Genomic DNA, 15,199 nt, shown 5'->3' with positions numbered 1-15,199 from the left:
CCCAAGGGATGTCCCCCACATAGTTCCGGGCAAAGACCTGGTTTCCTGGGACAAATGACCGTGGTGCGTTGGCACAGCCTGGGGGTTCAGCCACGGCAAAGTCTGGGTGTAGCCGGTCGAGCGGTGACCTGAGGCGGCGGCCCATAAGCAGTTCAGCAGGACTCCTCCCTGTGGCCGCATGAGGGGTGATGTGTTGCACGAACAAGTATTCGGCGACCCGCTCATGCCAGTCTCCCCGGTCCAGGCGCGCCAGTGCCTCTTTTGTCGAGCGCACCATTCTTTCCGCTTGCCCGTTGCTGGATGGATGAAAGGGTGCCGTTAGGGCATGGCGGATGCCCAGTCCCAAAAGATACCGCTCAAACGTGCCTGACGTGAACTGCGGTCCGTTGTCAGAGACAAGGACATCAGGACACCCATGCGTTGCAAACAGGCCTCGCAGCACCCGGATGACAGCTTCGGTAGTGGTGGAGGGCATCAGGGCGACCTCCAGCCATTTGGAATAGGCGTCCACCACTACCATAAAGGTCCGGCCGTGAAAGGGGCCATAACAGACGCGGACCTGAGTGAAAACTATCTACAGACCTGAGTGAAAACTATATACAGTATCCCCCTGTTGGCCCAGGGTGAAACTACACTACATAACAGTTACATAGTAGCAGATATTCCATCAGGCTGCAGAACTGAGGAACATAAGGGGAAAAGGGCTGTTCCATCAGCTCTTCTGACAGACCAGCTGCCTTTGGCTCTCTCAACTGTCACCTAAAGGTAAAGGGACCCCTGACCATTAGGTCCAGTCATGACCGACTCTGGGGTTGCGGCGCTCATCTCGCTTCATTGGCTGAGCATGACTAAGCTGCTTCTGGCGAACCAGAGCAGCGCACGGTTTGCCTTTTACCTTCCCGCCAGAGAGGTACCAATTTATCTACTTGCACTTGATGTGCTTTCGAACTGCTAGGTGGGCAGAAGCAGGGACCGAGCAACGGGAGCTCACCCCGTCACGGGGATTCAAACCGCCGACCTTCTGATCAGCAAGTCCTAATTCATCAGGCTGCAGGGTAGAGGGAGGGAAGGGAAACAGGGTTATTCCATTGGTTCTCCAAAGAGAGCAGCTGCCTTTGGTTTGCTCTCATCAGTCACCTAGCAGCAGCAATTCAATCAAGCTTTCTGAACTGCTTCCATCGCTATTGGATGTTATAAGAACTTAGTAACTTTGCCTGCCCTCTTTGAGTATGCAAGCAATGTCAAAAGTGAGGAGACTGAGCAACAGCCACCACTTGCCTTGCATCCTCCCTCTGGGAATGTTCGAACACAATGTTTTTATATGCTCTTTCTGTTTTTAACAGTTCTAGGTTTGCATTTGTTTCTATATTTAGGATTGTTTTCATTTGAGCATTCTGCTGTCAGCTGCCTAGAGTGTTCTTTTTTAAAGCAGAAAGGTGGGATTAGAAATTGTCTTAATAGACAAAAGAAGCAAATATTGGGCTGGAAAAACAATATGGGAAAGTGTCTAGCAGATTCTCCTTGTCTGCCTTTATTTCTGCTCAGATGGAGTGCAGAAAGTTGGCCTATTTAGGGGTGGCCCCTTATTTGTGGGATTCAATTCCATGTGAGAATGGGCAAGCTCCAGTCCTACACATTTTAAAGTGGGTTTTTAATACCCCACTTTCTCCTTTGCTGCTTTTGTGGTTTGATCTCAACTGGACTGCAAAAATTATATTACTATTTTGTTTTAGATAGATATGGCTGGCCCACCCATGAGACAAAGTGAGGTGACCACCTCAAGTGTCAGCATCCACTGGGACACCAGATCCAGCCTTCAATGAATTCATTGCCCACCACTTGGTGAATAGAAGGTGCTGCTGGTCACGTTCAACCATTATGGAAGAAATGGTGGGGGCTGCCCTCTGGGGTCTCCTGGGGTCTGCACCCACCTGGTGTAATTCAGAGCAGCCTCCCCATTCATGGTGACTACCTTTGATTCCCACTTCAACTGCTGGGTACGGCCAATTTGATATTCACCCTTATTTCCAATGAAGATCTTAATTTTCCCTATGTTCCTGATGTTCATCTCTTCTTACCTGATGAGGGCAGGAATCACCATCAAGACATCAGGAGTCTTGAGCTGGCCTTGCTGTTGTTGCTTCTGCTCCTGCAGCAGCTGTTGCTGCTTTTGTTACTCTAAATTGTGTTTTTGTTTATCTCGGTGCTTGGAAAGTTTATTTTAATAAGAAATTAGTTCCCGTTTCAGTTTGCCCCCTCCAAAAAGGATTTAGTTCTTGGTCAAACTTGCGCTCTCCAAAAAAGGACTAAACTCAGCTTGATCTGTGAATAAATGATGGTATACAAATTTAATAAACAACAACAACAAATTTTGTTCCAGTTAAATTCACAATTCATTCCCCTGGTTCTTAGCATCTTCTCCTCAGCCTTCAAAATTTTACAAGTTGCTCTTCTAAAGTTTAAAATATACTTAAGAAGACTAACAAAAATGTCACTCAGTATATAATGAATGGGAAAGACTGTGGACAAAAAAATATAAATTTCACAGCATGTTACCTAATAAGAGAGAACTATATGAAAATGCATCATAGGGGGTATCTGGCACCAGAAAGGCTGGCAAAAATGAATAAAACATATAATAATAAGTGCTGGAGATGTAAGAAACAGAAAAGAACCCTTTACTATATATGGTGACATGCCCTAAAATTGGGAAATTCTGGAGCATGATCCATGAAGAAATAAAGAAAATGCTAAGAATATCATATAGTAAAAGGCCAGAGGTATTCCTTTTAGGAATTTTAAATGACGATATTCCAAAAGACAAAACTTAATTTTTCTTATACATGACACCTGCAGCAAGAATCCTGGTGGCTGAGTATTGGAAAGGGAATCAGTTACCCACTAGGGGAGAATGTTTATGTAAGCTTTCAGAATATTTAGAATTAGTCAAATTGACAGATTTAATAAGACAAAAACCAAAAAGTTAAGTGAAAAAGGAATGGGAGTGCCTAAAGGAATACCTTAAAAGTCAAGGTTCGAGGACAGAAATCTGGCTGAGTCTGGAATAACCTTTTGAAGTGAAAGGATAAGAAAGAGGGATTTATATCTAGATGCTAGGATAGAGATGATAATTAAAACAGGAAAACAGGAAGATACAATGAGAGGTAAAGGAGGTGTTGTGGGATTGGTGGAAGTCAATGTTTGTTTTCCTTTTTAGTGTTTATACTATTAATTTGTAAGATTTGGAATTGCTTTTCATATGCTTGTTTTTGTGTTTTGTGTATTGTTATTTTTCTTTTGTTGTTGTTGTGTGAAAAATACTAATAAAATTTACTATTTAAAAAACCCAAAAAATGTCAAAACACAGAGACAGTCTAATGTGAAAAGTGGTTTCATTTTTCTAACAATTATGATCTTTAAGCTTAAACAGCAACATCACTTTTCAGATTGGTAAAAATGCTGACTGCTATGGCCACAGTCAAACACAGAGCTAAGTATGATGAATGCCCTATACATACATTACTGAACTAAAACTGAAATTAATACCCCCCAAAAAAAACTTTCATTGCAAAATTCATGTTTACTTCACCCACTTCAGGTGTAATTCAAAGATTTTTTAATCAATTCAATGAGTTAGTTAATCTGAATTAGCTCCTTTCAAGCACTATTTATATCTATATAATTGATCTCATATATACAAATGTGTTATGTGTATGTGTGTCCACACACACACTGTTCTGTAGAGGTTTTATTGTCTTGTAAATCCCTTGAGAAGCGATCTACAAATCACATAATATATTTGAATAATATGATGAGTGCATTGTATGTTGCATGCCTGTTCATGTATGTTTGTAATTATGTGGAATTAAAAATGTAATTTGTTAAACAATACACCACATAAATTTATTAAAGAATACATCAAAAGGAAGGGAAGAAAGAAACACAGTACATAATGAAAGAACATAAGAATTGCTGGATCAGGGCCACGAGTGATCTAGTCCAGCATCCTGTTCTGACAGAGGCCAAGTCTGTGGGCAAACAGCATTCAAGCACAAGAGCTCACTCCTTTCCTGGTATTCAGAAGCACCACCTACAACTGTGGAGGTCAGAATGACAGAACTCCATAGAATGTGTAGCTTAACCCACGGTCTAATCAGCTAAGGGGAAATCACATGGTAAAACACAACTTCCTCTTGGCATTCTGTGGTCACCATGCCTTCCTAACTTCATTTACCAGCAACACGAACCCTGCCTAAGAGAACGCCACCGAGCTGTTCTGTTTTCAATTTCACTTCCTTCTTCCAGTGCGTCTCTCTAGACGCAGCTCTCTACCCTTCATGGCTCTTACTAGGCCTCATGTGGCGATGCAACTTTCCTTTTGTTAATGTTGTTTTTCCCCTCTTCAAACTGTGTGTTTCTTTCTTTCCACTGGAAGATGCCCAGGAATGGTTGCCTCTGCCCTTCACTGATCATCATATTCTCTTTGGCTGTGTTTTTCCAGTCCCAGATGATAATCAGAAGCCTCAACCCCTGCTTGGAGGTAGGTGTGCTTTTGAAATATGAGCTGATGTTTCCTCTGGACAGTGCCAGCCATTAGGCAGAGTGAAGCAGCTGATTTTTAATGTCAATTGTCCTTCTTACTGTGATTAGAAGAGAGATAAGCACCTGTAGGATTTTCAGCCTCAGCTGTCGGAACAACACAGCTGCACTTAGATACTCTAGGCACCATGACGTGGGGTGAGCACGCAGAAAGGCATAATGTACTGGTTTGACTCTGTGAAAGAGGGGTGTAGGAAGCTGGCTTGTACTGACTCAGACCACTCTGATCAATCTAGCTCAGTAATTTCCACATTGACTGGCAGGAGGTCTCCAGGATTTCAGGGGAGGAATCTTGCCCAGGCCTACCTGGAGATACCAGGGATTGAATTTAGAACTTTCTGCATTGCTTGGGGATTGGACTAGATGACACTTTGAGTTCTTTCTAACTCTGTATTTCTATGATTCCATGAATGCAAAGCAGGTATTTTGCCACTGAGCCTTCCTCTGGAACCTTTTCTCTCCTCCTGCCGATATCTCTGACTCTCTTGACTCAGAGTGCTAGAGTTTTTTTTCTTTTGTAAACCAAAGTGGTTGGAAACAGGGGTGTGTGTGTTTATGCAAATATTAAAGCCTTCTTGTACCCAGTTTCTCCTAGTGCCCATCAGTGAGGATTCTAAGGGGCCAAAGAAAGCACAGATTCATTCTGGTTGTAGTGAAATAGCAAGGCTGTGCATACGACATTTAAAGTACATTCCAAGCTGGGGTGCCGGGTATGGGGCTTCAGCCCCCTCAATATTTTAAGGCAGGGGGCAGAACCCCCCCTCAATATTGAGGGGAATGCCATCCCCTGTCACCCTTGGGTGAGCACTGGGTGAGGGTGACGGGTGATTTATGCCCTCCACACACACTCGCCTCAGTCACCAGAGCATCCTGGCAGGCACCTACATGTCCCAGCAGGTGTGGCCTTATGGGGGGCATTGTTTTGTGCGTGTGACATCATGCATACACGACAACTCTCCCATGTGGGGCCCAGCTCAGCGCGCCTGATGTAAAGCACATGACTTCCCCTGCAGAACACTAGTTTGTTAAGGGTGGTGGGAATTGTAGCTCTGTGAAGGCTAAATTATTTTTCCCAGAATTTTCCAGGGGAAGTCATGTGTTTTAAATGTCTTTAAATCTATGATGTGTTTGTAGCACTACTTCTGCCCCAGTGCTTTACTGCCTTGCCCTTCCCACTCTCCCTCTTGGTTAAGTCATTGTGATGGCTGTGACAGAAGGTAAAGTAGTAAGTCTTGTCCCACTAACCACTGTTGTGCAGATTGTTGCTTGGTCATTCCTAACAATTAGGCATGTCTTCCTCATTCTCTGCAGCATCTTTATAAACACAGTTTTATTGAAATGACCTGTTCATGTTTCAGGTGATCCCAGGTATCACTTACAAATGCATGGAGCTGAACCTCAGTGCTATTCCACCGGATATTCCAAATTCCGCCCAGAGCCTGGATCTCAGCTTCAACCCACTGGGAATCCTGACCTCAAATTATTTCTCACCACTCTTCGCACTGAATTTTCTGGACCTCACTAGGTAAAGTAGTGTATTTTTATTGCTGAGACCACTGGCCCAATTGGCTTCATGTCATGTTGAGAGCCAACGATAACAGATGCAAAGCTGGTGCAAATGTAACAGTTGATGCAAACATTACAGCATCTGCTACATAAAGCTACAGGGATGGGGGTCTCCAGGCATGTCTCTATGGTTCTTGGGACTCTTCCCATGACCCAGCTTTCCACCCTCCAGAAGTTTTTTGTATAGCTGCAAATTGTGCTAAAGCTTTGATAATGCTTCTTGCTTGCTTGGATGGAGGCAAGAGGCATGTGAATGTATAGAAACAGGCCTACTGTGCAGAAGGTAAAATTTACATTCTTTTGCTCTCCCTAATTCTGCATTCACCACTTAATCCACCGCTTGAAGGTTGCCGGGAAAGGAATATGGCCCTTGGCCGGAAAAACACGATGTTTATGATATTTATGAATTACGAATCACGATTCATGATTTAGGATTCACGATATTTATGAATTATGAATTACGAATCACGATTCATCCTTTAAGGTTTCACGATATTTATGAATTATGAATTATGAATTAGGAATCACGATTCATGATTTAGGATTCACTATATTCATGAATTATGAATTAGGTATCACGATTCATGATTTAGGATTCACTATATTCATGAATTATGAATTAGGAATCACGATTCATGATTTAGGATTCACGATATTTATGAATTATGAATTAGGAATCACGATTCATGATTTAGGATTCACGATATTTATGAATTATGAATTACGAATCACGATTCATCCTTTAAGGTTTCACGATATTTATGAATTATGAATTATGAATTAGGAATCACGATTCATGATTTAGGATTCACTATATTCATGAATTATGAATTAGGTATCACGATTCATGATTTAGGATTCACTATATTCATGAATTATGAATTAGGAATCACGATTCATGATTTAGGATTCACGATATTTATGAATTATGAATTAGGAATCACGATTCATGATTTAGGATTCACCATGATTTAGGATTCACGATATTTATGAATTATGAATTAGGAATCACGATTCATGATTTAGGATTCACGATATTTATGAATTAGGAATCACGATTCATGATTTAGGATTCACTATATTCATGAATTATGAATGAGGAATCACGATTCATGATTTAGGATTCACTATATTCATGAATTATGAATGAGGAATCACGATTCATGATTTAGGATTCACTATATTCATGAATTATGAATTAGGAATCACGATTCATGATTTAGGATTCACTATATTCATGAATTACGAATTAGGAATCACGATTCATGATTTAGGATTCACGATATTCATGAATTAAGAATTAGGAATCACGTTTCATGATTTAGGATTCACGATATTCATGAATTACGAATCACGATTCATGATTTAGGATTCACGGTATTCATGAATTATGAATTAGGAATCACGATTCATGATTTAGGATTCACTATATTCATGAATTATGAATTAGGAATCACGATTCATGATTTAAGATTCACTATATTCATGAATTACGAATCACGATTCATGATTTAGGATTCACGGTATTTATGAATTACGAATCACGATTCATGAGTTAGGATTCACTATATTCATGAATTACGAATTAGGAATCACGATTCATGATTTAGGATTCACTATATTCATGAATTATGAATCAGGAATCACGATTCATGATTTAGGATTCACTATATTCATGAATTACGAATCTCAATTCATGATTTAGGATTCACGATATTTATGAATTATGAATTAGGAATCACGATTCATGGTTTAGGATTCACGATATTTATGAATTATGAATTAGGAATCACGATTCATGATTTTTGATTCATGATATTTATGAAATACAGTGGTGCCTCGCAAGACGAAATTAATCCGTTCCGTGAGAGTCTTCGTCTAGCGGTTTTTTCATCTTGCGAAGCAACCCTATTAGCGGCTTAATGGATTAGCGCTATTAGCGGTTTAGCGGCTATTAAAGGCTTAAAGGTTTAGGGGATTAGCTGCTAAAAGGCTATTAAAGGCTATTAAAGGCTTAGCAGATTAGATAATGGGGGGGGAAAGCGAAAAAAAAATCTCTCGACTCGCAAGACATTTTCGTCTTGCGAAGCAAGCCCATAGGGGAATTCGTCCTGCGAAGCAACTCAAAAACGGAAAACCCTTTCGTCTAGCGGGTTTTCCGTCTTGCGAGGCATTCGTCTTGCGGGGCACCACTGTATGAATCACGAATCATGATTCATGGTATTTATGAATTATGAATTATGAATTATGATGTACTATTACTGATATTTATGAATTATGAATTATTTTATGACATGATTCATGATATTTATGAATTATGAATTAAGAATTATGAATTGTGGTTTATTTATGGTTCCTGATTCCCGAGTCCTGATTCATGAATCATGGTATTTATGATATTTTTGATATTCATGATTTATAATTTATAAATTATGAATTGTGAATTGCTTTTATGAATTATGAGTTAAGATTTATGAATTATGATTTATGATATAATAAACCACAGAGCCTGGGGCTTGCCAATCAGAAAGTTGGCGGTTTGAATCCCCGCGATGGGGTGAGCTCCCATTGCTTGTTCCCTGATCCTGCCAACCTAGCAGTTCGGAAGCATGTCAAAGTGCAAGTAGATAAATAGGTACCACTCCGGTGGGAAGGTAAACAGCATTTCAATGCTCTGCTCTGGTTTTGCCAGAAGCAGCTTAGTCATGCTGGCCACATGACCCGGAAGCTGTACGCCAGCTCCCTCGGCCTACAGAGCGAGATAAGCACGCAACCCCAAAGTCGTCCGCAACTGGACCTAACGGTCAAGAGTACCTTTATCTTTACCTACCCTGCCTATCTGACTGGGCTCCTCCTTACAGTTGGTTGGGGTGTTTGTGAGCAGGACAAACAAGGGCTTGCCTTATCTTTGTGGTGAGGGTAAATTCCACTAATTTCTGGTGTGTGTGGAAGTATATAATCCTGGTGGTGGCACAGGAATTCAACCTCCTCCAAGATCCCGTATTTGCTACTACTACAAGCCATGGCTAGCTTTTAACCATTAGCTCAAAGAGAACAATGACACACCTCAGCAGTGTTTCAATCTCAGGAGCATAATAGAAGGGAAAAATTGGATGCTCCCACAGGCCAGTGGGGACCAGCTTGCTATGTTTCAATATATGCTGTAAGCCACCCAGAGTGGCTGGGAAAATCCAACCAGATTGGTGGGTATTATTATTACTAATAATCCCACTCCCCACCACAACAATGCATCTGGAATAATGCTTCATCATTATGAGCACTGCTTCAACCAACAAAACTTATTGTTTGAGGGGGCTTCTGAGATTTTTTGAGTTTGAAAGCTAAATTATCCCACAAACAGTCCTGATCTGCTGGGCAGATAAGGGATAAGGCAACCTCTCAAGTGACCTGGTCCTGGGCTGTATAAGGCATCATACATTACTACCAACACCTTGAACTTGGCCCAGTAGCCAAATGGCAGCCAGTGCAAATCCCCCAAGCCAGGTGTTAAATGTTGGCAGTTGGTTTCCCTGCAGCTGCAGCCTCTGGACTAATCCCATGCATAGCCTCGCAGAGGAAAAGGCAGTGATCCAAAGGAGTTCCCTTTGGAGTTTTCCTGAATTGCAAGGGTTTGGACTAGTCACTAGATGATCCTGGGGGTCCCTCCCAACCCTACATAAAATAAAATGGTGCAATAAAATGGTGGCCTGCTTGTACAGATAATCCTCATTTTGTGCTCCATCTTCCTTGGGACAGCTCTTTAGATATTTGAAGATGGCTATCATATCTCCTCTCACTCTTCTCCTTCATAAGGCTCAGTTTCCAGACCCTTGACCATCTTGGTTGCCCTCCTCTCCAGACGTTTCAGCTTATCAATATCCTTCTTAAATTGTGGCACCCAAAACTGTACACAGTATTCCAGCTTGTTCTGACCAAGGCTGAATAGAGCGGGACTATGATGTCAGCTGATCTGGACATTATACTTCTGTTGATGCAGAATATTTTACACCCCCACCTCCAAACACTGCCTCCTTGGTCATGAGTAGTGACAGGGATTACCCTTATCTCCCTTGAAAAGTACAAAGAAATGAATTTGGAAGAATGACATCATTTCCCAGTTGCTCTTTCAGCTCTATGAGTTTTTCAAGGTTCAGATTAATTCTGATGGATCTGAACTTTGTCCAGATACTTTGGAATAGTGAAGGGGGGATGTACACATACACATACACATTTTCTCTGTGGAAGGTTAAGAGATGGAACCAGAGGGAATGACAGCCTCAGCATTTCCCAAAAAGTCCAAATGTGCCCATGAGCTTAAAGAGGTTGATGGCTGCATGGAGCCCATGAGCAGCCCCCTGTTTTCAGATTCTCTTCTTTTTCCCCAACAATAGATGCAACATCCAGAATATCGAAGACAATGCCTTTGCTGGTCTCTGTAACCTTTCTGTCTTGATCCTGACTGCCAATCCTCTCCATTTCCTGGGTGCAAGAGCTTTTCATGATTTGACATCCTTGAAAAGACTGGTAGCTGTACAAACTGAACTATACTCCCTGGACAACCTGCCCATTGGACAATTGACATCTCTCCAAGAACTGAATCTGGGAAACAACTACATTGATTCACTGAAGCTTCCTGAATATTTTTCCCGCCTACTATTTCTAAAGTTTTTGAACCTCCAAGCAAACAAGATATCTTCCATTTCGGTAGGAGATTTGGATGCACTGTCAAGCCAGAACCTCACACTTGTGCTATCTAAGAATGACATAAAACATATTGAGGTAAATGCCATTGCAGGACTTCACCTTCAGAAACTATCTTTGAGAGGCTGCTTTGAGAGTAGCACCATTATGCAAGCCAGCCTTCAGAATCTGACTGGTTTATATGCCAACAGTTTAGTGTTAGGAGAATATAGGAACATTAAGAAGCTGCAGACTTTCAGTAAAGGTATCTTGGATGCCCTATGTCATATGCGCTTGCAGGAGATAACTCTCATCTCCACTAATGGTGATGCTGATAATACAGATGACCTCTCTCTTTGCTTGAACAACTTCTCCACTATACGACTGGTAGATACCTACATAAAAGACGTGTCAAATTTCCCAGAAAACTCAAGCATACGCCATCTTGAATTCAAGGACTCCAGATTTAGACAGGTGCCTTCAGTGAGGTTGTCTTCCTTGAAGGAGCTAAGATCACTTCACATCACTCGCACCAAACAGCTTGTTGAATTTAAGGAGGACTTTCAGGGACTGCAGAAGCTCGAGGCCCTGGATCTCAGTCAGAATGCGCTTACTGCTGACCTTTGCTGGCTCTGCCTCAGAAAAGGGGTTCCAAATCTGAAGTATTTGAATCTTAGCTTCAATGTTAGAATCAGTTTAGAGCCTGAGTGCTATGGCCTCCCCAAACTGGAAATGATGGATTTACAACATACCACACTCAGTGGAGCAGGAGAGGTCCCTGTTTTTCTGTGCCTTCCAAATCTCATCTACCTTGATATTTCACACACCCAGACAAATATTCAGTCAGAATGTACATTTTGTGGGTTGAAAAGTCTGCAAGTGTTGAAAATGGCTGGCAACACCTTTGAAAACAATAAGTTGCTTAACACCTTAAAGAACCTCAGCAGTCTGCGAATCTTGGACATTTCCAATTGTCGGCTGCAGTATCTCTCCCTTAACAGCCTAGCCAGCCTCCATGAGCTCCGCGAACTGAACATCAGTCATAACAAGCTCCTGGGCCTCCATCCAGAGGCCTATGTCCACCTCCAAGCCCTCACTATCCTGGATCTCCATAGCAACCAGTTGTCTGTTTTAACAGAGAAGGATCTACAGAATTTGCCCAGCAGCCTGAAGAATCTGGACCTCTCTCAGAATCTTTTTGATTGCTCCTGTGAGAACTTGCATTTCTTGCAGTGGGCCAAAGGGAACAGGAACCTCCTCTGGCATGTTGAAAACATGATCTGCCACAGCCCCAAGCACTTAAGAGATGCCCGTCTGATGAATTTTGACCTAGCTTCTTGCAGTGTCAGTACAGCCACAGTGGCTATCTCAATGACCATTTCTGTGGTTCTAGTCTTATCTTTGATTCTGGTTTATAAGTACTATTTTCACCTGTATTATTTGGCAGTGTTGCTTGGTGGACGCCGTCGCTCTGCTGAGGAGGACAATGTCTATGATGCTTTTGTCATTTACTCCAGCAGAGACCAGGAGTGGGTGAGACGGGAGTTGGAGGAAACTCTAGAAATGGGAGTGCCTAGTTTCCGCCTCTGCTTCTTCTATCGTGATTTCATCCCTGGAGTGCCTGTCATCACCAACATTATCAAACAAGGCTTCCAGAGCAGCCGGAAAGTCATCACTGTTGTCTCTAGTCACTTCCTGGAGAGCCGATGGTGTAACTTTGAGCTTGAGGTAGCTCAGTCTTGGCAGCTGCTGGACAGCAAAGCCAGTATGATCTGGGTTGTCCTAGATGGGACGGACAAAGCAGTTCTGCAGCGGAAGTTGGGCCTGTTCCGCTACTTGCGGAGGAACACCTATTTGGTGTGGAAGGACTCTGAGTTGAACCGGCATATATTCCTGAGACAGCTGCGGTCAGCCTTGCTTAATGGCTAAACATGGACAAGGAAGAACTGAAGCTAATGTTAGTAGGTTAATGTTAGCAGGCTAGGGCCATATCTCAATTTTTCTGTTGCTGTGAGCCAGCCACCAAGTCAGGGCTGACGCTTTGCTGGCTGAGGCAAAGGACAAGATGGTACGCTCCACCAAGGCACATGCAGAAAGCAACTGGATAGGTAGTGGAATTGTACTCCAATATTGGTGAAAGGACAGTGACTTCCACTGCAGTTGAGGGCAGCAGGAAAACATAAAGTGTACAAGGCAGGCCACTCTCAGCTCCATCCACTCTCTGCCCCTCAGCATCTGCCAACTGAGGCAGATGCCTCACTCTGCCTCATTGTAGGGCCCTCCCTGCACCAAGTGAAGGCAATGTTTGAGAACAAATGTTATGAAGGGTTACTTTATTGAGCCTTGAATAATTTCCATCTGGGAAGCAATGTGATGCACTACAAATGTCCTTATTTACTGGGGGCAGTCTCTATTCCTTGACTTGGTTGAATTTATGTTTCTTTCCCTCCCCATTTCTTTGCCTTTGGGGATGCCATTTATAAGTTTTCAGTGGGGGCTAGTCCATTTGGGCAAATGGAGCATGGCCCCACCAACCTCTGTGAGCCCTCAACTTGACCCCACTTGCCTGCTTTCTGGTTTACAACCTGTCCAGGGGGGAGCACTGCCTGCCAGCTTCCTCCTCCACAGTCTCTGTGTTATCCCACTTGTAGAACTCAGCAGAGAGGAGGATGGGGAGGACAAGCAGAGCCTTCTGCCTGTAATATGCTCTGGTTTATCTAGAGCTGCTTTCTGCCCCACCAGTCTAGTGGGCAGTACCTCCTGCTGTTGATTATCCTCCATGGTTCAGCACCCTCCCCATAATCCCTAGTATGTGTGTGTGTGGAGGGGAATGGCTCCCTGTTTCTAGCATGGATATAAAAACATGAACATGAACTTTTAGTGGGAAGCTACTGTTTTTCACACCCAGCTGCTGAGGTATATTTTTGAACTGTTGATACCATATTATCACTCACTCCTCCATAGTATATCTTTACTCTGATGAACAAACACACTTTTGGCTTATAAATTCATGGGATGCAGCCTATTGCTGAGTATATCAATGCACAAGGCAGAGTAGAGCCTTCAACAATGTGTATAATGATATTTCAGGGTGCAGGGTAGAGACCTTGGCATGGTAATAGGGATGCTACCAAGGTGTCACTATTCTGATCAGTAAAATTCTGGAGGATGTGCAGGGTCAGTGGGTGGGGGACAGGGGAATGTTCTGGTTGGATGACCCTAATAAAAGAATTTAGCCTTTATCCTTGGGGAAATTATCTGTGTATGTGGTGTGGAATCTTTAAGAGGGGGAAGAGGAACATGTTGCCCTTCACTTTGCCTCCCATCAGCCCCAGCCAGCATGGCTAGTGATCAAGTATGATGAGAATTGTAGTGCAACAGCACCTGGAGGTCCAGAGGTCCAGAGGTTCCCTTTCCCTGCCATAAGGATAGCATTTCAGAAGCTACATCCACTGGCCCATCCCTCACCTGAACAGTCTCTTCCTCCACCTCTGATATGACCTGTGTGCCCTTCTCCATCTCTGAGGGCTCTGACGTTTCCTCTGCCCTGGTTCCTGCCTCATGGGCCAAACCCCATAACTGCTCCCATCTTCTGGGTCAATCCATGACTTGCTGAAAATGAAACAAAAATGAGTTGAATTGTGTATTACTAACAATAATAAATGGGAAGCAGAGAGAGAGTAATGGGAAGCAGAGAGCAGGCTCCTTTATTTATTCAAGGTTCTATATTGTCTATGCCTAGTAAAAGGAAGAGGGAATAAGATTATTATTTTTTGGTGAGGGGTATGTAGCCATAGGCCTGGAGCAGACGTGGTCCCCATCCCTACCAACAGTATGGCTGTCACACTTCTGTTTCATGGGAGGTAACCAATGGTTCCCTATTCAGGTGCTTTGTGGAAACAGAGTTGCTTCCTGAGACATTGTACAGGATATAAACAACAAACAAACAAAAATATATGACTTTCCCCAAGGGCAGTGTTTATTTGTTCATTTTAGCAAATACGTTTTTGAAAAGAAGTGTTTTACTGTGTTTTGATCTGCTTTTTAACTTATTGTTGATTTTAAATAGTTTTGAATGTTTTGAATAGTTGTTTTATAATGCTTGTAACTCATACTCTTTTTGTAAACAACTTTGAGGTTTTATTATAATCCAGCGCTGTATTAATTTGTGAAATAAATAAATAACATAATGAATTAGAAAAGGAGAATGCCTCTTCTAAAATGTAGAATTCTTCTTCCAAAATGACTGTTGCCACCCACAGCCTTCCCCCTTTAATAAGTACTATTATTATTATTAATCACCTTCTAATCTGCTAATCAAGTTAATCAAAATGTGTTCAGTGGAATAATCCAA

At 42.4% G+C, this 15,199-nt stretch overlaps 1 protein-coding gene across 1 annotated transcript; it reads left to right on the top strand.

The window, feature by feature from the left end:
• Positions 1–4,245: 4,245 nt before the first annotated feature.
• On the top strand, positions 4,246–14,087 carry TLR4 (toll like receptor 4). The gene is given in 4 exon segments (XM_080990201.1): positions 4,246–4,540; positions 5,958–6,124; positions 10,557–12,769; positions 12,772–14,087. Coding segments are annotated over 4 exon segments (2,580 nt in total). The 5' UTR covers positions 4,246–4,384; the 3' UTR covers positions 12,816–14,087.
• Positions 14,088–15,199: the final 1,112 nt, after the last annotated feature.

Source organism: Podarcis pityusensis (genome assembly GCF_964106645.2).
Source record: "Podarcis pityusensis genome assembly, chromosome: Z".
Classification (NCBI taxonomy): domain Eukaryota; kingdom Metazoa; phylum Chordata; class Lepidosauria; order Squamata; family Lacertidae; genus Podarcis; species Podarcis pityusensis.
Note: the sequence above shows the minus strand (reverse complement) of the source record. Positions and strands in the feature narration are given on the sequence as shown.